Raw genomic sequence first — 26,765 nt, forward strand, 5'->3', positions numbered from 1 at the left:
ATGCATATTACTGCCTTGCAGATAATATCGTGCTACAGCTGTCAGAGGCAGCAGGGATCTCTGAGCAAGCAAAGACCCATAAATCTGCATGACAGTACTCTCAGCATTATAGCTGGCAGCTACTGTTCCAGCCTAGAACAAAGTTTCTGTGCTTTGCTCTACTAGTTAAGCCTGCTATTAGTTTTTCCTGTTCCCCAGATGTAGCTAACAAGGGACTGTGGATTTACCACTTCAGTTTGCTGGTACATCAAGTGTGATATGCTTCTTCCAGCTATGGTCCAGGCCTAGTGTTTCAGAGGAAGACCAACCACTCAGTGCTCTTGCAGGAGAATGTGAAGGGCATGCCTGTTCAGCCTGACATCCCTTATCCTAGCACAGACAACTTTGAGCGCTATATTGGACATGGGCACTTGAGCTGAAGAGTACAAGGGGAGCAAAATATGGGATTAGTGCTACTACACCACTGCCTATGCAGCGTATCTAGCTATGCCCCCACCGCTCCACCCATGCCAGCCACACGGACGGCACAAGAGCGGAGGTGTGTCTGGTATGGGTACTCCCTTGACTACATCTGTCTGAGCAGGGTGATGTGGTGTGGAGGTAAAAGAGGTCACGGCGCTGAGCACTGAGCTGACCTACAAAGGTAAGGAAGCCTTGCAAATGGCTCCAACCATCACAGTCACGAGTAAAAGGAGCTCTGCTTTGTGTCACAAACTCACTCGTCCAGTTTAAATATACACCCTCCTGTCTTGAGTGTCACTTCTTATTCCACATGCCAGAGATTTGTTTTTGACAGTGACTGGCTCAGGACATCGCTCCACATGAATGCTCTGCATTCAGCGCCAAGTCAAAGAGTCATTTATCCTAACTGTGACTGCACTTAATGCAAGAGGCTCCACCAGTCCGATGTTAGCATGCTCCCCTCCCCCCCCATGCAGAAAGACAGACAGGCTCCTGCTCTAGTGAAGTCTTGGGTCCCGAGCAGCCCGTTGCATTTAGCCATGGGACTTGTAATCAAACCATTAAGGACAGCAAGTGTGCAAGTGAAAATGGATCCAGTCTGCTTCAAATAATTCTGGGTGGGAAGTCCTTGCCCACGGGAGCTTCTTGCAAAATGACTATAAGACACTACACTTTGCTCAAGTGCTTCCAGATGACTAGGCTTAAAGCAGTCCATGATGACGGTGTGGAGTTAACTCAGTTTGCCACGGTCCTCCAGTCCTATGGCAGCATCTGTAAGTGGGGAAGCTTCTGTAGAGTTTGAGAGTTGTGCATATGAACAGATCAGGAAACCTAAAGGACAGGGTTATCTCTAGGGGCTAAATCATCTCTAGCAGAGGGAGGCCTGAACCATGAAAGTCAGCCCAGCTGTAGGCTTCAATAATACAGACCTTCATCTCTTGCACTAATCTGCACCAATTGCACCTTCATCTACTGCACACTGAGAAATCTCTTCAAGCTGACCTGGATAGAGTTGCTTACCATAATGATCTCGGCTTCCAGAAATGACTGTAGTATTATTCTACTCATCTTCATGGTACATTTGCTCCAGCCCTAGGTATACTAACCTACTCTTCCAAGTGGCCTGAGAAGGAGCGTCCATAAACCGAAATGTGATTCAGAAGCTGTAGGCGTCTTTCTGGCCACATCAAAACCACACGTCATTCCCACCTCACACAGTCAGCTTTTGGAGCAGAAATACACATGTGATTTATTTGCAAATCGCTTCAAATCTTGAAAGGGCAACTTGGTGCAAATGCACTTCATCGTAAGATGTCAACATTAGTATTTCTTTTCCTGCAACACAAAGTACCACATTACATGATATAAGAGGTTGTAATTAGATTGTGCCAAGGTCCTTAAACCTGCATTTTCATTTCATCAAAGGACAATTCTTTGTACAGCTGCCAGTCTCTTTCGGGGTAAACCTTCTGACAGTGGAGAGAGAGAGGAGCTCAGAGTAGGGAAAAAATGAAGCCACTGAAATTCAAATTTTATTCACAGTTGTCATGTTTATAAATATATATTACATTCTTACAATCTACAGTACATTCTAAATATAGATGGATTTGATCAAAGCAACTGCGGGAGGTATTCAACTGGGCAAACTAGGTTCGGTGATTGTGAGACTTAACAATCAATGGAAGGCACGGGCAGATTCTGGCAAATAAAATACGACTGGAAAAAAATAATGAGCCAAACCTTATTGCCTCGGTACCTTTCCCTGGTCACTGGACCAAACAGATGATGCCACATTTTGAGGGCAGGTGGGTGCTTTAGATTCAAAGGGCAAGTGCTGGTAGCCTACCACATATACAGACTTCTAAGACAAATGGGAGAAACAAATTCACCAGCCTGGCGCTCCCCTGTGACCCTATACATACACTCAGCACTGGATCGGAAGAAGCTTGAACAAATGAATCCGAGTAACCCAGCCTCCCTCAAACAGGGGAAGAAGATCAAAGAGCAAGTCAGTGTTGGCAGCTGAATTCAGCACAGGTTACACTTACCCAAGAAACAGTGGCCAACTCTGGTAAACTGCAACATGTAAAGTGACTTCCAATTTAGTACCAATGGCTTCTGTGCTTGGTGGAAGTGGGCTGCATGGAAGTACACGTGGTTGTAAGGAAAGGGAAAAGCTATCGAACTTCCAAACCAGATGGATGCTAGTAAGTGCCCCCAGGGTAGCAAATGAGAGTGCTCCGGAAATACGACTGGGAATACAAATTTAAACAGGGAATCCAGATAAAGTGGGCTTCTTAAAAACATCTTGGTTCACTCAAACCTTTCTAGAACAAACCTTCTTTTATATAAGCAGTTATGTTGATTATAGATGACACCATCTCCTATTTTACAAATTAATACTGAAAAGTGGCCAGCAAAGTTTATTAACTTGGCATCTACTTAAAAAGAGAATTTCAGTTTTAATTGAATACGTGTATCCATTCTCAGTGCTTGGGAAGTGATCATGCTGGTCTGTAAACAACCCAGTCTTTTTTTTTCCCCCTTTAATTCTTTGGAAACTCATAACTTTACAACTACAGTAGCTGCTTTGCTCACGCTGCAATTGTTTGTCAGCTTTAAATTAACATTCTTGGATTGATGTTCTCTGCTTCTGACTTGCATGACATACTTCTTTTCACAGATCTATTTATTCCAAGCCCAATTTTTGCTTTTAACCACAGCCTGCAATATCGAACATTAGAGCCACGTGAGCTTTGTAATATCCAAACTGCGTTGGAGTTTGTTATTTTTATCGATTTCCTGGGAAAGCTCAGAGAATGAGATCTTATTATTTTGCTAAGTCTTTTTTTTTTTTCCATGTTGCCATGCAGCAGGGACCTCACCATCTCTCACTCCAAAGTCTCGGAGTGCAGAGAAGACTTGAATTGTATGAGATGTCTCCGATTTCTGCTCTCCCAGCTGGTTTTGGGTGGCTTTCTGGGGCTCCACTGAGCTATTATTCATCCGTTGGTTCTTGTTTGCAAATGCATCCTTTTTTGCCCCGATACCCAAAAATTAAAGGCAGAAGGTGAGTGAAAAACAAAAGAACAAAATGTGTCTGTCGTTACACATTTTCATGTAATCTCTCCATATAGTTTTTTAGTTCTTTGCACTCCCCAAGGTCCATATCCTGGCAAACCCATTTAATATCATCCTCACTGCTCATCAGGATGGAGTTGACGGTAGGGCACCCATCGTCGGAGGAAATGGTGGTAAAGGTGGTGAATTTAACTCGTTTCCTCTTGGAGGTAGGAGAGGTGGTCGGTTCGCTCTTCTGCTCCTTCCCCTCAGTGAATGCAGACTCTGATGACCTGAAGACCTGGCCGTTAATATTTTGGGGGGCGTTTGTGTTGAGGAGATACTTGCTCTCTTCGAAGTCCACCCCTCTGTCAATGGCTGTAATGCGTTCATCCTGTTGGGATGAGAAGTTGATGTGATTCTCCAGCAGCTCTGTCCTGTTGCTCAGCCCAACCCAGTCATGAGAGTGGCTCATGCCTTCTTGTTCTTCAAAGGGGACCTGCTTGTGCCTGTACTTCAACGCAAAGGTGACACAGTTGATCAGGAAGACGAGGATAGCCAGGCAGAAGACCCCCAACAAAGCATACATTCCTATCTCCAGATCACTCAGCCCCCTGGGTGTCTGGACAAGGTCATTCTCCTCCAAGTCCCCGTTGTTTCGTGGCAGGTCCACCTGTGCGGGGAAGCTGGTGAAGTCTATTGGGATGTTCTGCAGGTGGCTGTCATCATCCAGAAGACTTTCTCTGTCATCTTTTCTGTTTAAAATAGACTGGTCAGTGGAGGTCCTTTTGCCTTCCTCTCGGCCCACCGAGGAGCTGCTATAATATTGCCCATCTGACCTACCTCGTTCCTGCAGCGTGCTTTTCTGACGCCGGTCGCTTGCATGGTTTTCCAGGTGGACACCGGACCCATCGAGCCTGCTGTCACTGATGTTCGGGCTGGCATCGCTCTGTCCAAACTTGACTTTAATGCTCCCACTCCCAACAGCCAGCACGCTCTTCCTTTTGGATTTCTGGCACGACTCACTGATCACCATCTCCACCTTCACCAGGGCCCCCTGGCCTTCTGTCTCGGCGGCGATCACAGGCCATTTGAATTTAGGGTCATGATGAATGGAGACCACCTTCTCATCCACAGACGTAGCTGCCAGGGAGAAGTCTTTGGCATCATAAGTATCCAGGGGCATAACAGCTCCATCGCTGAACTGGATCCAGCAGCTGATGGCTGCCTCCTGTTATGCATGAAACAAAGGCACGGAGAATAAATATCAAATCAGCCAATATGCTCTTTCCCCCCGCCATTCCCTGCCTCTCTCTACACCATTTATAACCTGGAAAGAAATAACAAGGCTGAGCAAGAAAATTAATTTCTCATAGAGATGTTAAAAAATACTAGTTTTAATCACTCACTGATAATAAGATTTGTTTTCCCCGGAGGTGCTAAAAGGAGCTGGGTCCCCTGGGCTCTGCGGAGTCTACTTCAGCACGATAATAAATTGCATGTCAAAAGGCATTACCAGCTACTGGGATCATTTACTGCTGTTATATATTTAAATGAAAAAAAAATTCTATTATTTCTAACTGCTTAAAATACAAAGTCTCCTCTTGTTATACATAACAAATGTTAAAATCGCCTAATCTAGCAAAGAAAGCCGCAAACGGGTCCAGGTCTTCCAACTTTGATTTTCCCTTCCAACAAATATATGTTTCCACACGAGCAGGGCGGGCGGGTGCGTCGTTACTTTTACTTATGGAAAATGCTCGAGGAAATGTTCATGCCTGCTAACAATCAAGAGCAAGGCAATGCTGCACCTTCCTTCTGAATTAGGACAGGACGATTTTTGCAAAACCTTGAAGTCCCAGTGGAGGCTCTCCTCTTGAATCCAGCAGGGGTAGGGCAGAGCAGTAATTCTGCTTTGTAGCCAGCCAGCCAGATATTAAAAAGCAACAAGTGTTTGGGGAAGCTACAACTTGTGGCTACTGACTCGGCACACCTCAGAGGGGACCAGTTTTCAGAGAGGAGGCACTTAACAATTTCTGAATATTACGCTCTGTAAAGGTCTCCAGTAGGCACTAAAATGGAGATGCATAGCACTTTTGGGACCTCATGAAAGTTTTGGCTTACACACATGCACATTAAGCCAGATTTTCAATTGCTGTAAAGCAACACAGCTCCACTGGAATCTATTCACAGCAGGCAAGGAACTACCCTTTTACTGCAGACTACTGTTATGCATTTATTTAAAGAGTGGATGACAGACCTGGGGGGGACCACAGGCTATTTTTTTGCATTTGAATTCAACATCAATTTGGAGAATTAATCTGTGCATCTTTTTAATCATGTTGATCCTATCAGTGGTTTCCCTCTCCAGGTCACAGGTGATAACAGCTTGCTGTGTGCAGCACCTATCTCGGTTTAAATAAGGGCGTCATTCTGAGTTCTTTACTCGGGTAAAACTTCCAGTGTCTCCCATGGGAGCTTTGCCTGCGTCGTTATTTCATGGCTGGGCCCTAACACTTTGCTAACACTGTCGTAAATCCTGGCTTTGTGTTTATTAATCTTTGGATATTTCCTGAAGGCCATACAAAATTTATGGCCTCAACTCTCACCCTCCCTTTGTGCTGCTTAAGCCAGCATATTCGTCGAATACTTTTGCACTGCTCTGTCTATTGGGACGTTGCTCTCAAACGTCACGTGCAAGGCAATGGGAGCAATCGGATGTCGATCAACCCTGGCTCAGTCTTGCAAGGGTGAAGGGTACCCATTTCTCTTTCTGGGCGATTACATTTTTGCCAGCATTCCCGTTGTGCCATTGCACCCAGGAGATGGATTCAAGCAGACTCACTTTCCTGGAACTGAAATGTCAGAGCTGTGCAGTAGGCTGGGACTAAATGCCATTAAACCCAGCTTTTGAGCTGATTACAAGGTAGTGTGTTTTGTTCTCCATGTCAGCAATGGATTAGCTCGCTGGCCTTATTTCTAGCTGTGTGGCATCGATTTCTTAACTCTTGGAAGACTATGGGAACTTGATTTTTATCACCCTATAAAGGCAGCAGTCTGGTGTTATTTCTCACCCAGCAGCTCAAGGATGAGGTGCTGGTGATGAATTAGAGCATCTCAACAGTGGGCCAGCATTTAAATGCATTTACTCTGAGCTTTGGTTTACCCTTACAGTTCAAAACCCAGGTTTAAAGGCAAGGGTCTAATTCAGCTTTAATATATCCTTACAGCATAAACCTCTTAATGAACAGGGTTAAAAAAACCCAGAGGCATGCCATATGCAGACAAGAGTGCTAGAAAGAAGGAAGATTAACCAGCACCTGATGTCAGGAGTTTTCAGACTCAATGAATTGTGTGAACGCTGTCAGGGAAGAGCTGCTCAAGAGCCAGCTCACGGGCAGATGGTGTGACTCAGAGATTATGACTGAGAGAGGCTGGTCCACAATCATTTATCATGGAGCAGCATGAAGGATTTTCCCTTTTTCTGTCTTGGTGATGGATGGTTGCATATGTAGATGTTTGTTTTATTAGGTGCTTCAATAGGATGGGGGAGGGGTCATATCGCTCATTTATGGTGTGTAATTGGGTACCATCATGTTATTTATGGGATATGTCCTGGAGAGATGAAGAGTTTGAGCACTGGCTCTTGGATTATTGTTTTACAGACACACCGCTGTTCTGTCTTTTTATTAAGGCATCTGGTGACCTTCAGATGCGAGCACCTATAAATAAAACGACTTATTAGAATAATACCAATAAAAGGCCACCAGATCCCACCAGTGTAGGTTAGGTTGAGTCAACTGGGCCTCAGAAACGGCTTCGCATCAGCATGCAGCATACACACGGGGGACCAGTACCTGCTTCGGGGACTGAAGCAGCTCCTGTGCTACTGCTGTGGCAAAGATGGCCTTGTTGCTCCCTGGGCTGAGCTGCAGGGAGAGGGACAGTCCAGTTACCAGCTGGACTCCCAGGTCTGTGATCGTCACCTTCTCATCCAGGACCGTCACAGTCTTCTCAGCCAAGATGGCATCCGAAAGAGGAGACAGGATCTGATTGGGAAAATCAAGGTCAGCACTAGACGTTTTTGTATAGGCCCTTCACGCCACGGGGGCTACTTTAAGGCAACTAAGCAATAAGTAATGCTGAATGCTAGCGATTGGATTTACCAAAAGAACATTTACACAATGTTAATGAATGCTCAATAGGTTCATGGGTGGTTTACAAAGTGTTACTAACCCGCAGTGAGTAGACAGGTGGTTGACAACCATTGACTAACGTGCTTGTTACTGTCTGTAGCACGGGCTAGTTGTGTGTGTGATGCACCCGTCTATCAGCAAGTTATTAACCTTTCAGAAACTATTCATAAAAGTAACCTTCATATTAAGTGCAGTCTAACCAGCGACAGACAAAAGTTCTTTGGGCAAATATAATATCTTTTATTAGGCCAAGTCACAAAAGTTGCAAAAATTCTTCTTTGCAAGCTTTCGGGTACAAACACCCTTCATCAGGCCGAAGAGATAACTGACTATTTGGGGTAGAGGCCTGGGGTAGAACAATATTCTGTAATACCAGTAAGGACATATGATTTGCATACCATGTGCTTCCTACTCCTCACCCTCGGGAAAGAAAGGATGATAACACACTATGGAAAACAATCCTGACAATGGGTACAAGAACTGCAAAGGAGGCTCGTGTTGACCCAAAAGGATCTGGACACACTGAATAGGGGAGGTCAACAGACTGAGGCATCACTCTTCAGAGACTTGGCTGCATTTAACCATCCTTGTGTGGCCGGCTAGTATTTATGGAGTGTGTTCTTCAAATATATCTTGCTATCAGTTTCTTTCCCTTGGGATTCCCTTTTTGAACCTTTGCTATGTCAATTTAGGCCTTGGCTATATTAAGTTTTTTTGCAACTGGTTCCCTTGTGATATGCCAAATAGTGGATCTGGTTTCAGAAATCTATAAGACAAATGTAGTTAGAAGCAGCCTCTGCAGTTACACAGGCTGGGATAAAGTTACTTTCAAAGCTTGCAGGCCATTTACTTCTGAGCGGAGGCTGCTCAGGAGCTGGGAAAAGAAAGGAATCTCTCTCCTCTTCTAGTTCAATATAGTAGTTGCCCATTGGATGTATTTTGGAGGTTTTACATCTGCTGAAACCAATGGCTTCTGTTGCCAACGTGACACCATTAGGTCAGTGACTGTGCTCCCGATGTACAAGTGTAACGGGGGAGAGGGGGAGCCCACGAGCCAGCTTCCCTACCTGAATCGTTGTCATTCCAAGTTCCTGTCCGATCAACAACTGCCCTCCTTGCAGCTTCGCGATTCGTGGCTCCTCCACTTGCATGAAGTCACTCACCAGGTCCGTGATATCAAGCTGCCAGTCAGAGCCCAGCAAATAGCTCAGCTGCCCGCCTGGGTCTGAGGGCTCAGCTACAAACTGCGTTAGGACCCGCACCATGGCATGCTGGTATTGGAGGGCGCAGCCTCGTCCCTTCCGCTCGTCCTCCTCTTCATCATCGCTGTCTCGGGCTGGTCTGGCAAGACAGCGGCAGTGAGAACCATGCAAGCCACCGCGGGGAGCTGAACATCTACCAAGAAAACCGTGTGGGGCTGCATGCAAGGCAAGAGACTGCAGCCATGGCCTAAGCACTGGGCAAGTTCTGCAACCCGGGAGTTAGATTGAGTGGCATCTGCTGCAACTCCTCCACCCCACACAAGTAACTGGAGTTCAACCCCTGCAGCTTTTTCCTCCAGGATAACGTCTAATGCTTTCATCGAGAACGTCATGGCTACCCACTTGGATTACTGCAGCTTCTTGATCTCCTTTCTAGCCAGCAGCCCCACCCCTGCTCCATACAAAAAGAAGCTGCCATGGTCATCTTCCTTTTCACCCCAGAACACGCCACGGCCCTGATTCCTAAACCACAAAATTACGAAGTGTCCCTTCCCTCTCTCACGTGGATTCCCAGAGAATGACTAGCTATTGCTACTACAAGTTACTCCCTTTGTTCAGGTAGCAGTCAGCACAGTGCCTCAAAAGGATGATGATGTGTGTGTGTGTTCATACGATGGACCGCTTGGAGAGCGAAAGGATGATTTCACTGTTAAGGTAAATGAATGCTGCCCCAAAGAGCTGGATTGTTCCCCTGCATCTGTCACTGTTTGCTATTCAGTTTGCTTAAACCAGACTTTTTGTGGATGTAACTACAGACTGAATCAATGCATATCCATAAGGGAGCAAAATCTTAACCCTGAGACTTCCTAAGGTTCAGATACTTCGCTGCAATCTTTAAATGTCTTTAGTAGACGCTTCAGGTCACTAAATTTCAAGAATTTCAAGTCAAAATTCTTTCTCTTCTCCCTCCTGGGCCTTTTTGCCTCTTATCATATGACCCGCCTGACCCTGTCCATGATATTTCTCACACGTACACACAGAGACACACGTACGCACATCTGTGTGCTATCAGTGAAGGCATGGAAACCCTTCTCTGCAGGCACATGTAAAGCCAGTCCTTCAAACCCTCTACCAAAACCACTTCCGCTGTGATCCTGAGAAGAGTCTGGGTGATAAATGACATCTTTCAGGGGCAGGTAGGAATAGTTGGCACCTGTTTTATTCATGTGTGCCATTAATAATTAATACAATTCTTAGTGCCTATACATTTATACATCTAGCTGTAACCCTTGCCCATCCTTCATGTATCACTTTTCTTAGCTCCTTCTTAGCGTAGCTTGTAAGCTGTATGGGGCAGAAACCTTTATGGGGCAGATACTGGACCTACAAAGCTTGTAGGGCAGTGAGGCGAGGGGCCTTCACACCCTAGGGTCGCAGAAATATGAAATAAGTAAGTAAGACAGTAATTTATATGCTCAATGGGCATCAGTAATAGATTAGCCGATTGGACACTATATAGCAGGCCGCAGACTGGATGGATCTGGTCTTTGGTGACATTTTGTATTCCTCAAATGAAAACCTTCCTGCGCCAAGAGGATACTTCCAGTCAAGTTGCTGGCAAAATACAAGGAAATTGGTTTCCGGTTCAGAATCTGTGCAGTCTGGTTTCCACTGCCCTAATCAGTCCAAAGTGACAGCCTACTGACTATACTTCTGATGACCTTTTGGTTTAAACCAGAACTGTATTAAGCCCAAATGAGCGTATTCAGATTTCCCAGCCCTGTCAGTTCTTTGGCAAGCTCACACCCCAGACTGAATATCCTCTAATGAAACCTACCTCTTATTAGAGATGATGGGAACCCTCCACCCCTTGATCTGATTAAGTTCTGTGTCAGAGACCTCGATCTGCAGCGGGAGACGAGGAACCCAAACTGTCATCTCTAATGGGGCGCTGAGATGCTGGTATGTAAAATTAACGATGACATTCACTTTGCCTTTCATTTCCTTCCCGTTGACAAAGACATAGTCACATCTGTCAGAAACCTGCAAAAGGGAGAAAGCAAAAAAGAATTAATGAGTCTTTCCACAAAATTATAAAGCACACCACATGCTGAGGGAGGGAGAGGGAGGATTTAGGTTCAAACCAGTTCCAAAACCCAAGTCGCAACAACAAGGGAGGTGCCTGCTTTGGCCTTAGCGGTCTTTCTAATTTGATACCATTTTAAGAGACAGACTTTTCTTGCCATTAATATTTCCACTCAGCTGAGAAAAAAGAACAGCTCCGTTCTAGCCTCAGTTTTCAGCCCCATCACAAGAATCTCTGCCTCTGGTTTTGAGCGCATTTATTTTGGTGCGTGCCTGCTGAGTTACGGTCTCGCTCTCCAGTGGCCCGAACACACAAGGCTTGTACTCCCCCTCCTCTGCTTTGGAGTCCATCTAGGGAAGCTGAGCAAATGCAGGTGGGGAGGATCAAGAGGTACAGGCTATCCACCAGGAGGCAAATTTCTATACCAGAAAGTGACAGCCCAGAGCGATGACAGGAAGCGATGCTACTGACTCAGCTGGGAGTACTCCTTCCCTCTGAGCTGATACTGAGTCAGCACCTCAGCAGAGAGATGGGGAGCACCAATACTTGTTGGGGCGGGTGCCATCTTTCAGGTGGGGCACAACGCTGGGGTCCTGCTCTCTCCTGCTGAGGTTTCGGAGAATATTTTGTTCATTCTGGTGCAATGCTCTCTGTCCTTCCTCTCTACTTTATACCTGCTCTGATCTGTCCTGGTCCCCTTCCCTATTATTTCTTCAGCTTCTTGAGCAGCCCCAGCCATTTTTGTGTCATTACAGTTCTTGCTCCTTCTGCTATTCTCCCTTTCTTCTGTAGCTTCCCAAACTTTCACAGCCGGGATAAACTCTCTCCGCAGTTCAAGTGATGTGAACATCACCTGCTTGCCCTAGTCGCCTGTACCAGGGAGAAGTTGAGTGAACTGTAGGTTAGTCTGAGATGCTCGAGTCCTTCCATTCTCACCTTACTGGGAGTTTTGTCCAAGGAGAGACAGGTGATCAGGTCCCTAACAAGAAGCAGTCGAGAGATATGGCTGGACACTCCCGGCCACTGCAAAACCAATGTGCCAGTGATTACTTTGGGGTGTCCACCTGGTCAGGGAGCTGTAATTCAAATATTTTTTCTGAACTTGGGTGAGAATATGAGATGTCATTTCAAACTACTTACGAGTTAAAAGAAACTCTTATCTGAACCATCTACAATTCAAATGCTTACTGCAAGAATTCTAGGCAAAGATAAGATTGGGCTATGCCTCCTTCACCAATTTCTGCTCTCCCCTTCCCTCCTCCATGGCACCCAGCTTAGTAACCGCCTCCGTTCTCTCTTGGGGTCGTTGCTTCTCTTGGAAGAAGAGAGTTTCTGCTCAACTATCATCAGAAGATGACATAGTTGCAGCAGTCCTTCCAAGGAGATGACAGTGCAAAAGATCTTGGGTGGGCAATCTTGCTGCAGTTGACAAAGCACAAACAAGGACCTCTAGTTCCTTTAAAGGACCGGTCAAGTTGGGCAAACCCTGAAAATAGAGAAGAAGAGTCTAGGACTGGGCAGCTGATGAATGTCCCGGTCAGCCCCGGTGCTACCCTGATGTCCTTGCAAATAAAACCTTAGACGACAACCTTTCTAGCTTATCCCTTAGGCTCCAGTAGTTGATTGTAGTCCTTTGATGACCAAATGGATGCTAAAGCAGTGCAGCTGGGGTCAACGGAGAACTGATGGGAAGTATCACCATACACTCAGGAAAAAGGGACATCTGATGTCCTGAAGTAGAGTGTGGGAGTGTATGCCGATATCTCTTCTGCAGGTCTGAAAAGGAGCTTACACAATGTCCTCACCAAGCTGTCCTGATATCACTTTATTTATAACCTGCAGCGCTGGCCATCGATATTGTTGAGAGTTACTAAATCTCATGCAAGCGATTTAGCAGCTATTGCAAGCATCTAGGTGAGCTGACAAGACCTGTTCATTACAGCTAGTTAAAATATATGAGTAAATGTACATGTCAAATAATTTATTAACTACCACTTTAAACTGCTGATGATCTGAAGGAATGATCTATTAAAACCCTGAACTCTTTTCACAATCCATTACCAGCCAGACCTTCTATTCCATTATGTGGATATATTTTAATATTTCTGACTCTAGAATGTATAATCTCACACTTATCTGAATTTAATGCCATTTTCAAACTTTTCTCTTTAAATACTGAATGAATTTAAATCTTATTTAAAGATCACCAGCTTTTGTGCCATAATTTGCATCCCTAATATTTATTGTTTAAAATAAAAGCTGGGTTGAATAGCAACGCTTTCCCCATGTTTTTTGTTGCTCCTACACAAAACAACAAGAAACCCAAAACTTCACGAGTAGTTACTTGCGCTGGGATATTAAATTTTCAGGCCGAGTCTGAGGACAGGCCTTGCTGTTCGGCTACATTCTGCCCTTGCTAGCAGCTCCTATCGACTAACGTGGGACAGTAAGAGTAAGCAGCGTCTATATGATCGTTTTGAGGTATCACTGCTTCACCTAAAAACCCCCATCAGGGATCAGGCTCCATTATGCTATCGAACAGACATGTCACTACCACAGAAAGCTCACAGTTTAGGATCATATAGCACTAATACCTGTAACAGCTGCAAGGCTTGCTCGGCCGTAAGCTGAGTGGGCGAGCCGTGCCTAAGAACTTTGCAAAAAGGGGGCCAGACAGCTTGTAGACGGTGCAATAGCTTTTCCAGGCAGGACAGTATGCCGTGCACAGTGCATGGTTTTTATCAGATCATTTGAACTGTGACTAGTGCCCCCCCACTGCAAACCAAGGGCTCCGATTGGCTGTTAATACGCCAGAAAAAAAAAGCAGAGGGGGGAAAAGAGGAGAGGAGGAGCCAACTCCAGCCTGGAGAGAGGGGACAGAGACTCATATCAGCCCATGTGGGGCCGGGGGGTGGCGAGGAAGCCGGGGGGGGGGAGAGGGGGCATGAGTGACCAGAGCACAGAGCTGGTGGCACATGGCACCTCAGTTAGCAAATCCGCTTGATGGGGGGGTTCCCAGGGCTACTGGCACCCTTAGGATCCAAAATCTGGCACATCACCTGGCCGAGCATGCCAACACGGGTTACATGTAGGACTCTGAAAGAGGCCCATGACTGAAAACATGAGGAGCTCTCATTCTGTTAGGGTCTTGGACACTAACTTCACATCTATTTTAACAATAATAATCCTGGGCACTTAAATGATAAGCACAACACCAATTATTTATGGTGCGCTGAGGTCTCATGATGGGTGATTCACAACAGGAGACTGGCTTGATGAGAAGACCCAAGTCCTTCAGAGCATAGTGCTGGTGTGTGCTTCATTTGGGGAAAACTGAGGCAGGTGATAACATTCAAACCTCACCAAGGCCTGGGTTGAAGTCACACCTGCACCCCTCTCAGGAAGCTGGGTGGTGGAGGGACAAGTATAGGTGAAGAGTGAAATTTGTCAAACAGCTTTTGCTGGGGGTGATGAGAAGCTACGCAGCTTTGTGACAGACCATGTCTCAGGATGTGAAAACATCTACGGGGAAGGTTGGAGGGGTATGTCCTCCGCAGCGCTCCTTTGCTGCGCAAAAAAAGGGTGCTGCCTTAGAAGTACTACGCTCATGTGAATTGCATTGTTCTTCCTACCTCCGTTTCACAGTATCCCGTCTGCCAGGGAGGAGAGCCCAGGACCTCCTATGCCTATGTCCTACTTCGGGTATTTCCCATGCTTCTGGGCATTGATGGTTGCTCCTGTCCCTGCACTGTCTGCTACACATCAGGGTGTTTTAAGCCTTTCTTAGAGGCATAGGGTGTGGGCCGCAGCCAAGTCAGGGGATTTTGACTGTGGTGTGCCAGTGCTCTTGCTGGAAGTTCAGACAGTCTTGCCCCTCCACTCAGGATAGGACCGAATGCCAGATCTGGGGTCAGGAAGACATTTTCCCTCATGGTCAGATTGCTATGGACTGGTGCGGGAGGTCCACCTTCCTCTGTAGCAAGGGCCATGGCTTTTTACCCGGGATCTCTTGCGCATATATCGAGAACGTTTCATGGAAGCAGGACGTCGGCTGCTGTGGTTGACCCGCTTTCCCTGTGGCAGGTTAGGTGTCAAGTCTGTGCCGTATCTGGGTTGATGGTCCTCTTATGTAGAGTCTAGATTCTGGGTTGTATAGGATGGTTTGGAGAGGGGTGCAGGGTGGGACTAGATGACCCCTTTCCAGCCCTTCTTCTCTATGACTCTGACCCCAGGCACCAACCAGCAAGACTGCTCTTACGCCGTCACGCCATGTTCCTTTGCCTCCGCAGGAGAGGATCTTCTACTCCTTGGTAGTGTTGCACTTTCCTCCCAGTGCTTCTTTGTGTTTTAAGTGGAAGCAGAAAAATCTCTCGTGTGCAAATAAGCTTCATGTGCTGTGCTCTGGCTTTCTCTTTTTTTTTCCCCCTGGGATGCCGGCGAGGAGAAAATTGGACAATGCCTCAAAGCACTTATTTTCACCTACGACACAGCAGATCAAAGTTCAAGCTGAGGTGGCCCTCAGGAAAATATCGGCTTGGGAACTGAATGGCTGAGACACTGAACTCCACGCACTGCGGGATGGACACCGGCTGCAAATGAAAGGCCTTCAGAGAGAGGTGTTTCTCTCTCACGCTCGGGGCCAGCGTATTAGCTTTCAACTGCTGCCTCCCTGCAGCTGCTTAATACTAGCAAGACTTTGCACTTAGGCATCTTAACTAATTAACTCAGCACCCTTAGGAGGCAATTAAGCATGTATCCTCGTTTCACAGACGGTGAAGCTGAGACAGGTTAAGTGACTCCGAAGGCCACAGACCTGGGACTGGGCCCCAAGGACAGCTTAAGTGTCCGTCCTCCTGAGTGGCGACAGAGTAAGAGCCCATGCTGCGTGGCACCGAATTCACAGCTTTGGAGGCCAAAATGATGCAGTCGCTCTTCAGCACTGCTGAGAATCAAACAGTCCTCTGTGCTGCAGACACAGGCCTCTGCTACCCCCAGCCCTGCCCCTGGCGTGCCCTAAACCTGGGGGTTGCAAAGGGCCTCAGATGGCATCTTAACAGCCGTGTCCCACAACTAGACATGGAGCTTTTGAAGCATCTTTATGCTGCGTTTTTCCCCCTACCACCCAGCTTCCTGGGAGAGATGCTGCTAAAACATCTGGAGACATGGTAAGACTCTCACCTACTTATCATTCTTGATTTATACCAGTGTGACAAGAGAGTCAGGGCCTCAGATTTTAAATTTGTTAATGCACAAGCCATGGAGAGAAGAAAGGAAGTTGGCAGACAAATGGATTTCAGTGCCAAGCTTCAGCTGTTATAAATAGGGAGTGGAGGAAAAAATAAAAAGCCTCCTCGAGCTATTGTAAGAATGATTAAAGAAACACCTTGACCTTGCAATTTTTAGAGTATAATTCATAAAAAACAAACAGATGCTGGTGGGCAGGGAGAGAGTGGCAGGGGTTCAGATCCTCAATCTCCTGCTTCCCTTTCTGTAAATGAAGAGAGCCGTAATTATGAGACTGTTCCTTTCCCAGCCAGCCCTTCATTATTTGAATGAATAAACTGTTCACTTGCAGTTGCTACACAAAGCTAACAAAGCAACACCAAGAGGTGGTGTGTAACGTATACTATATTTTCATAAATCAAGCTGGAACATACAGAAACAGGTCATCGATAAAAAGGCAGATTATCCTTGCACTGCATTACTTGAGAAATGTCCAGCCGTTCGTCTTTAGGCACAACAGAGAACCGAGTACAATGCAGCAGAAGACAGGAAAAGGGCAAACGTTGTCCGAGCCCCAAACAGTTGCTCTGTCGGCCTTTCTAGGTGTATTCTTTAAAATTGCTTCCTCCTTCAGAGCAGCTCACTCGGTGGCCTTTGTGAAATGAGTTTGAGAGATCTCAGCTGAGTACCCACAGGACAAGCTTGCACACGATAAACAAATAGCACACAGTGTAATAGCTGGCAACCTCTTGGCAGTTTCAGCAGCAGCGCTGGCCCACAATTTTTTGGGACCCCCTGCAAGATATAGTTTCGGGGCCCCCGATCCACTGAAAAATCAAAATTACGGTATAAACTTACTGAAATAAAATAGTCAGGGGGGCTGGGCTACATGCATGCGGGCTGTGCTGCGGCGGGGGCAGGGTGGGGGCAGCACATGCTGGGGACACCTGGGTTCCCTCCCTGGGGCTGGGGCGGGAGTGGAGCCAGAAAGTCCTGTTCCACTCGGCTGGGAAGGGGGTCCCTGCCTGCATCAAACCCTTTAAACATTGCGCAGGCAGCGGGGGACGAGCAGGGCATGACCCCTTGGCTGTGGAGCCCCCTGCGGCCGCGGGTTCTGCGGGATAGGATGGGCTGGCCCTTTTCAGCAGGGATCATGAACTGAAAGAGCCATGAAAGACTGAACTACCTCTCCTGCCCCATAGATAGCCCCTCAAAGTCAAGGCAAATGGGGACATAGCAGGTGAAAATTGAATCATTCATGCCTGTTTTGTATCTGCCTGGATATTTTTAAATATATGATGCATTTCAGCCCCCAGGTCTGTGACACAAACCCTTTTTTACAGCCTTCATGTATACTTAGGTTGTTGGTAGATAAAAGTAAGTCCCTGCTCTATACGGTTCATCATTCAAAACAGAAACAGAAAAGCCTCAGGTTCAATAAGCATGTGTGTGTCTATTACACGATCAATCTTTTTTCTATATGGGCATTGGAGGATGTTGATTAAAAATAGCCAATTTCTAGAAAATTAGGAAATGCATTTTAAAATGTAGGTACCTCCAAACTATCTGTAGAATAATCTGTATATGAAAAAAGAAGCTCCTTTTCAGCAACCAGGATGGAGAAGAGGGGAAGCCACTGCCCGGTGGTAAGCGCAAAGTCACCTTGAAACGTACACACAAAACTCACATGGTGAGTGGCTAGGGACAGAAGTTACACACAAACTGGCTGAAGTGATCAGAAACTGTTTAAGCCTGTAAGAGAACAGGAGCTCAGTGCACATACACCAGTTTCAAAATGGCCAAAACTGGTTTAAGATAAACCTGTTTGAATGTAGTATCATACTTAACTTATCTGGATCAAACCAGTTTATGAAACTTCTGTTCCAGACCCCTTCCTGGTTCAAGTTAAATCATAGTCCCCCAGCATCCCAGCATGCTTTGCAGACCTGAGCTGTGCTGTGCTGTCTGCTCTAGAGAGCTGGGCTGGCCCTGCCCCTCTGCTCCGTAGCTGAGCAGTGAGGGCTGGCTGACAAGGTGATGGTGTGGACAGACAAGCCTGGCTGGGGATGCAGCCCAGTGCACGGGGGGGGGGACTTCCTCTCCCCCCACTCTCTTCAGACAAACCCCGGTTGGGGTCTGGGTCCAGGGTTAGACACCCCTTCCCCTGCTCAAACTTACTGCTGGCTATGACTGTGAACTACAAATCCCAGAGGCACCTGGAAGCAGGAAGAGGGAGTGATGAGTAGCCCTGCACAGTCCTGCTGCTGTGACTATGGACTGCAAATCCCAGAGCCCTTGGGGGCAGCAGGAAGAGGAAGTGAACACAGCCAGAGAGCAGTGCCCTGGCACCCCCGAGCTTCTGGCCTGAGCCACGGCAGTCACGTGGCTGCATTTTCCGGATCAAAGGTAAATGTTTGCTCACTTCTGTTTCAATTTAATCTGTGCAGTTTAGACTAACCTGCAAAGGCTGAATCAATTCAGGCTCGGGCTTTTTGGCTGTCTGTACCTAGCCTAGAAGAGGTTGGAAATTCTTCCCAAAAGGTCCTGAAACCTGGTTCTGATGAGAAGGAAAGAAGTGTTGGCTTCTTTTCTGAGTCTAGACATAGTATCATCATAATGCCATTAAATCATCGTGGTGCTGCTCCCTTGCTAAAGCCTTTATGGTCCATCATAGCACAATAAGCATTTGCTCTAATATGCTGAGATGCCTTATGTTTAATATAGAGAGCATACAGCTAGTTCTCACTGGATGTTCCGGCTGTACTCACAACGTAAGTATTTTATCTTTTGTCTCTTGAACAGCTTTTGTTACAGGATCTTGGGAGGACACAGAAGTGCTTTGGGTTTTGCATGGCTCCTGCAGTTCCACCTCCACCTCTCTCTTACGCTAAAAAAAGCTTCAGTGAACTTCCCCTCAGTCAAGCAAATGCATCTCATCTCAGTGGGCCAGGGCAGCAGAGGTTAGAGGTTGCCTCTCACCAGCACAATGCTGCATTATGAAGTCTATCTGTGGCTGTGTCATGCACGCACCAAACAAATGGCTTCAGGCAGGTTGCATCTGAAGATCAATCATCAGCCCAAAATTGGGAGGCTGGGATGTTTCAAACGTGCTCAGCGCTGCCTTGGTTCAAAACCACAGAACTCAGTGGGGTAAAATAGGAACTGACTTCAAGAAGAGCAGAGTGAAGGCAGGGCTCAATACTAATAAAAATCCCACCCAGCCCTGCTCAGCCTTCTGGGTGCAACTGCCAGTCTGGAAGCACAGATGGGCAAAATGCTCAGAACTCACCAGGTTTCACTGCAACGTAAAAGTGGTGCTGCTTCAAATTCACTTGGAAAAGCAAATACGGACCTGAGATTCTCTGCTGTGCTGAAAACCTCGTTTTTCAGTTTCTTAAAGAGCTTGTTTCAACAAGAAATCAACCCTGAACCGCAAGAACGCACATGGATTCTGTACGCACCGCAGTTCTGATCACAAGACAGACATACAGCTTCATTCTTTTTCCCGTGAGAAAAGACAGGAAACCGAGAGTTTATTAATTTCTCTTTTTGATGGCTGTAGAATTTGCCAAGCTCCTTGTGCTGTTTGAACAAGAGAACGCTTAGTGTCCCTGTAATACCGGGGGGCTTTGTTCGGGCAGTAGAAATCAAGAATAAAAGAAAGAAAAGCACCTCCGAAGGAGGCAGCGATACACACACCTTGCCTTTCACTCTGTCTTCTCACACCTGATCCTTCAGTGCCTTGCATCTTGTGTTTTCATTTGTGCCTATGTGACAAAGAGCTGTAAGATGCTGCCTCCGTTGTAGGGCAGGGATTGTGAGCTGGCAGAATTTCACTCTCACAAATGAATCGGCGAGGTTCAAGGCCGTGCAGAAATGCGAGGGTTGGCCCAATAACCTTCCTAACAATATCGTCCTGCTTCTCTCGGGCTCTTTTCCTAGACGCAATCTGCAGTTAGTGTTAACATGGGTAGCTAATTCTTCAATCAGTCATCTCTACATTGTGTTAGTTTTTTGGGCTGAATGGGTTTCTCAGGTCTGATGGGAAGACAAAAATGGGAGAACGCACTTGGCACTTGACAGAAGAGGTCTTCTTCTTCTCTGAGAAGCCACAGAAATACCAGAGAGCAAGATTTTTTTCCCTGCCTTCTTATCGTGGCTTAACCCACCTGTGAGAATGATAATAAAATCCTTACTGTTTTTCCTTCTCTGTTACAGTAGTTCTGTGGGCAATTTTACCAACAGAAAGCTAAAATCTTTGAAAAATGAGAGGCACAGACATCAATTAGAAGACACCGGATTAGGGCATCTTGAGGGACAGCTGACTAGGAAAGCAAGCCTCTGCTGTTCCTGTATGAGAGCGGTGCTCTGGGATTTTAATCTTAATATTTCACCATGTAGGACAGTAATCCTTCCTCAGTGCAAGCATCCTGTTTACAGTGTACTTTTTAAATATAACTTCTAGGCTTGGAAGATATCTGCTGATTTAGCATTGCCTACTCTACCAGAATATTTAGTTATTAGGTATTTAGGAAGGTATATTTAAGTATTAGGTAAGTTATATTAATGAGTCCTGTCTGTTGCTGCCAGCCTAAGAATAGGGGCGTTTTTATAACCATGCAAAAAATGAACAAGAAGGAATGAAGAAGTGAAACTTGCTGGGCTTTGAAAGACTTCAGGAGCCAAGGTGTGTATGATGATGCCCCTTGAGCTATAGATGTATCATCTCCCTGCGTTGTAGAAGAGACACCTTTTTTTTCCTTTAAAAGAGAAGCGATGGGAAAAAAAAGATTGTGCTACCCTTCTTCCCATTGAGCAGAGCTTTCCCTTGATGAGTTGTCCCACTGACTACCAGGATATTGCCAGAAATTGGATTTAGCTGGCGTGGAATTTGTCCTCAGCTGTCAACACCTGCAAAATCAACGGCTTTAACATAATGTGCTGGGCTGCTCCAGAGAAAGAAAACAAGATCAACCTGACTTGAAATCTAGCCACATCTTAAACGTAATGGCAGCTCGGGATATATCGGCATTGTTTATCGGGATGGGGAGGAAACATCTGTACACTGCCTATGCTTTGCTTCATCACAAGCCATTGGCTTTCTCATGCAGGTCCATAAGACATGTCAATCAGATAGTCCTTCTGTAGTTAGTTCTTTAGTTTTTGCTAAGTAGTGCTCTGAAAAAACACAGAAACAAAACGGTCTCACTTCAGATTGGGTGTTCAGCCCTCGTCAACCTCTGCTGGTGCAGCAACCAGTCAATGGAAACCAGGCACCATTCCAGGAAGGCCTGGTGACCAACACGCCTGGGCATATAGGGGGAACAAAGAAAGGAAAACTCTCCGGCTAGCTATGAAAAGCAGAAAAGACAGTAATAGTCAGTCGACCATGAGGTCTCCTTCAGGACTTTTGGATTCTTGGCTGGACGCTGCTGGCTACTGGTATGTGCACTCATGGTGAGTCATAAATGAGAACTGTCATTGATAATTACACTCCGTCAATCTATCATCTGCTGTCTGAGGGTCTCACAGCAGGTCAAAAAAATTCCACCAAGAGAGAATTTTTTTAGGTAGAAAAAAACATTTTTGTGCATGGGTGGAGCTAGAATTTTGAAAAAAGGGGTGCAGATGGTGAAGTGCATCATTACATATAAAACAACACATATTTTTATCCAGTTAAAAGGAAAATAGAAGCTTCACTAATATGCTTGCGACCTAAGGCTGGTTTTCATAGTCAAAAACTGATTTTGGCGGGGGGGGGGGTCAAAAAATTAATGTTCCAAACTCCCAAATATTTTGATTTAGAAACATTTCCCCAATGTACCATGGAAACTGCAGCTTGGTTGCCCAATGACTCCATTTCTTTTCTACAGGTTGGCCTCTCAGGAGGCAACCAAGATATAGTCTGCATTATAGGAGACGGGGCGTGTTTACATGAGATGCTTAATGCACATTAGACTAATTCTACTGCGCATTAGTGTGGTTGTGAAAAAATGGTGCTAATGCACTTAGTCTAATGTGCATTAATGTTACAAAAAAACCCCATTCCTTTGCACTAATGTGCCATAGTTCCTGAAGTTAGTACCTATTATTACAAGGACTAAACTTAATGAGCTGTAATTATAGTGCATTAATGAATGTGTATATGCACCCATATAATCTGATAAGTAATAACAGATTAGAGTGGCAGCTTGAAGCATTCAGACTACAGTCCCATGAGACATTTGGGCAGCATTTCCAAATGCGTGTATCCTGCATTATTTCTGATCCTGATGTTGTTTAAATTTCCAACCAAACCCTGATATTTTTATCACAGGAAAAACATTTTTTGACCATCTCTATTCAAAACAGTCTAAAGCATTTATTCACTTGGCTTCATGGCTCCACCTCATGTAGTAGGTGGTATCACTCTCCCTTTTTCCAGGTAGACAGACTGGGGCCTAGTGAGGAAAAAGGCACGGCAAAGGTCAGAGGATGGGTCTGTTGCAAACTTAGGATGCAACAAAGACCTTACAGGTGGTCTTCAGTATCCTCTGGGATCAAAACCTTGAGACTGTGCTGAACCCCTGTTTGCTGTGTCCTTAGTCAGGTATGTGCTAAGGCTGCACTGGACTTTGCCTACTCTAAATCCATCTGACCTTAAGAATAGTTTGATATAATCCAAAATACACATCATCTTTACTCTGTTACTGTTACCCAAAGTCAAACTTCTCTTCTGATCCAAAAAGGCACACAGACTGGCTTTCTGTTATGGAAACACATCATACCGTACCTTCTAAGTCCAGCTAAAACCATTGTTCCTTTAGAAAATGGTCCGTCACTGCATGGACTGAGCAGAGACACATGAGATGAAAGATGGCCCTCTGATAACTTTTCTAATGTGCTAATCTACCTCGAGCCCATTTTTGGGAATATTGATCAGGAAAGCTCTGCTTCCAATTAATTTCGGAGACTGTTTTATTTTCTCCTGCAGCTTTGTGGCAAACATCAATACATTATCCTCAGCCAAATATACGTGAGTGAAATATGTAGGAACACATATTAAAAGGGCTTACAATTCTGGGAAAACATCCAATTCTAGCTGCCGGCATAATGCTGCCGCCTCTGTGAATGCTATGGATCAGCCATAATGTTTGCAGCGTGTAGGTGTGACTAACTGAAAGGCCCCTCATTAAAAGTCCTCACCTGCCCCCAGAGAGTCCCTTATTTTTTTTTAAATCCAGACAAAAAACATTGCACTTGTAACCCATTTGTTCCTTCACTTTTACTTTTTTGTCCCCTTTTTACTATTAAAACAAGTCAAAATTCATCTGCAGAGCTAGGAGAAGACCTATGCACTTTCAAGGATGCTGAGTTTGAATGCACCCTCTGCACAGAAGTGACTTAAACACTTGGCGATAATCTTAATTAGACAGTGGTGGAGATGCACCCTTGAATGCCACTATCACATACTATCAGGTATCCAGGCTGTAGCCATATTAGTCTAGAGGAAAAAGCAATCTGGGCTCATGGACAGAGGTGATATCTTTTATTAGATCAACAAGATTTTTGCAAAAAAAAAAAATCTTTAATTGCAAGCTTTTGGGCACGAACACCCTTCATCAGACTTCAGAGAAAAGATACCTTGGACCACCTGAAACCCAAGATCCTGCTCCCGCCTTTGTTTAAGGTAATTTGCATCATCACAGCCTCACAGGAGAGCTGAGATTCCTTACCAGCTAAGAACTGCTGCCCAGAGGGCTTTTCCATCTACTGACTCCTCTGTGAAATCCTATGAGATACGAACTTTCATTTCTACTCAAGAGAACTTTTCAGTCTTTTCTCTGGTGCCTGCTGAAGGGCATTTGTGCCCGAAAGCTTGCAATTAAAGAATTTTTTTGCAAAAATCTAGTCGGCCTAATAAAAGATATCACCTCTGTCCATGAGCCCTGATTACCATCACACAGTAAGAGCTTCCTATAGTTTTTAAAATGAACTCTCTTCGATTCTGTTTCAACAGTGACCAGGTCATGGCTCAGGTATGGTTTGGACCAATCTTGGCTCTCAGAACTGCCACGAGAGCAAGAAGATTGATGGAGAGTTTATTCAGAGAAAAATCAGGGTTTCTCAGTCGTTTTTATGCCTGTCCCAGGGCCTTCAAAAGTAAATGAATGCAGCCAGAAGTGTGGGAAAGAAAGCTACCAGACTGGTAGGCATCCAATGTATTGTAAACTTCAGGCAAAACTATGCATGCACTGGTATTGGTAGATTCAACAAAAAGTAACTTTAGATTCACATGTGCAGATTCAACACATTGTCATTTCTCACAGGTCTGTATGCCAAAGTGGAGTGAAAACTGAAAAAAAAAAAAAATTCCTTCATAACCATGAAGGAAAATCCTAAAAAAAAAGTGAAATCTTTATTTTAACTTTTTAACTATAATACAATACATACCATAAATCAAAACAAAAAGTCACCTAAAAATTGAAATGCTGCAATCTAAAAAATGTCAAAATATAACACTTTTGGGTTTGGTTTTGTTTTTTGTTACTTCTTTCTCAGTATTTCTAGAAACAACTTTTCCCTGCTTTTCTTTTGAGGTGAAATTCCAGTTAAATGGGGCTGATTTCATGAAGCATTTAGATGGGACCAAATATTACAAGAGAACACAGTAGCATTCAGTCACTTCACCTAAGCTCCTAAAGCTGACTGGGTTTTTGGCTAAATTCTCAATGGAGTTGCATTTGTGAAAATCTGGAATACCTTCATCATAGCCAACACCAGCTACTCTCACTTGGGGGTCCACGGTCAGGTGGATGTGGTACTGCACAACCATTCAGGAAAGGTGGGCTTAATTCCATGCTCTGCCATAGACTTCCCATATCCTCAAATGTATTTAGGTGCCTAAACTCCCAGTGGAATTGATAAGAAGGAGGTAGTTGAATATCTTTGACGATCTCCGTACGGTCGTTGTAAAATGTGTGTTGGGAAGATTAAGATGTAAATGATGATGGGGATTATATAAGGCAAACCTTCCGTTACTTAAGAGCTAACTCCAGAATACAAGGCTTCATCATTTCTATCTGCATGAGATGAGAGAACAGGCATGATACTGGCCCAAAAAGAAATGGGCTGACCTTGTGTTTCTGATAGTGCAAGCAAAGTGAAGAAAAATCAAATAGATTCACTCACTCCTGTTGTTCTTCACCACCCTGCCTACCCCTGCTCCTGATCTGCTGCAGTTCCCATCTTTTGGCTGTGAAGGGAAGGGAAGATCCTCCTGTCTACCTAATAGCTTTGCTACAAGAAAGGTAGGAAGGATTTAAGCCAGATGGATGGACAAAAAAAAATGAAACTGCTTTGGTGCCTGCTTTTCCAAACTGGCTTTGTGTAGGAATGCAGGCACTGTCATGTAGGAGAGCCAGGAAAAAATAAGCCTAACACATAATCACAGCGCTGCCATTTTGACCCCACCGCTGCCTCCTGATTTCAGAAATCACAATCATTTGTAATGTATATGGCAAATCCTTCATAACTTTATGGTAATTATGCTGCATCCTCCTACCCCTTTCAGATCCCACCCTGAAAAACTCATGCACCTCGAGCACTTTGCTTCAGTAAGCTCTTGGGGGAGTGAGCCACGCAGCATTGTTTTCTTCAACACCGGTGGCTTTTAATTCTGAAACGAGAGTCATATTTCCCCTTCATGTGAAGAGGAGGAATGATGTATAGCAAACGGAAGCGCTTTACTTTTGGCTCTTGAGGAGAAAAGGGAAACACGGCCAGCTTGTTTGTCTCCAGATAATAAATGCTTTAGCTTCCAAATGAAATAGAACCAATGAAGAATGAGACAAGCTAGACGGACTAAACGCAAAAAGGGAAAAGCGTGGCCAGACATACTAACTAACCCCGCCGTAAGAGGGAGGCTTGGTCTTTGCATTTCTTAATGCAGGACGAAACTGTCTAGAAAAGATCTACGGGGGAGTAAAATGGAATAGACTTACCTGGTTGTGCGTGACACATGTTAAAGTTGCCCTTATTGCACGTGAAGCCTGGCTGGGAGAGACTTGGTGGACAAGGAGCAGGAATACGTGCAGCTACAAATTCACAACCAACCGGCTAGTGGAGCTGACTGGCCACGGATGGAGGATGGAACATGCACCCACAAAAGGCTGTTATTCCTGCAGTTTCCCTCTGCGACTGGGAGTCTTAAAAGGCATGATAGCTCCCACCACCCCGCAGGTCGGGTGCTAAAAGCACCACCTACCCCCACCCTCCCAACCAATTTCAGATCTCGATTGCACTATGCACGTGAACTGCAATGAGCCAACCTGGCTGAAGAACAACATTGTGAAGACAGTGATTATATCTGTGCAAATAATCGTAATAGCAGTAATAACATCAACAACAATAATAAGCATTGACATAATAAATTGTGTGCGTCTTCAAGGTGGCGAACTGCCACGCAGAGCAAATTTCATGCTTCCATTTTTTCAGGCAGATTAGTGAAAAATCACAATTTCATGCCAGCCTCCGCTGTTCCATGAGTGTGCTCCA

General features: G+C 45.3%; 1 protein-coding gene across 1 annotated transcript in view; it reads right to left on the reverse strand.

Annotated features, from left to right (window-relative positions):
- Positions 1–1,976: 1,976 nt before the first annotated feature.
- The window catches only part of TMEM132D (transmembrane protein 132D), a 287,698-nt gene continuing 262,909 nt past the window's right edge, over positions 1,977–26,765 (reverse strand). Inside the window, exons 6-9 of the mRNA XM_019539389.1 lie at positions 10,758–10,963; positions 8,786–9,059; positions 7,380–7,571; positions 1,977–4,753 (exon numbers count right to left, since the gene is read on the reverse strand). Of these exons, the coding sequence (XP_019394934.1) occupies positions 3,569–4,753; positions 7,380–7,571; positions 8,786–9,059; positions 10,758–10,963 (1,857 nt within the window). The 3' untranslated portion in view covers positions 1,977–3,568. The remainder of the gene's footprint in view (positions 4,754–7,379; positions 7,572–8,785; positions 9,060–10,757; positions 10,964–26,765) is intronic.

Source organism: Crocodylus porosus, unplaced genomic scaffold, assembly GCF_001723895.1.
Source record: "Crocodylus porosus isolate Cpor-Errol unplaced genomic scaffold, CroPor_comp1, whole genome shotgun sequence".
Taxonomy (NCBI): Eukaryota; Metazoa; Chordata; order Crocodylia; family Crocodylidae; genus Crocodylus; species Crocodylus porosus.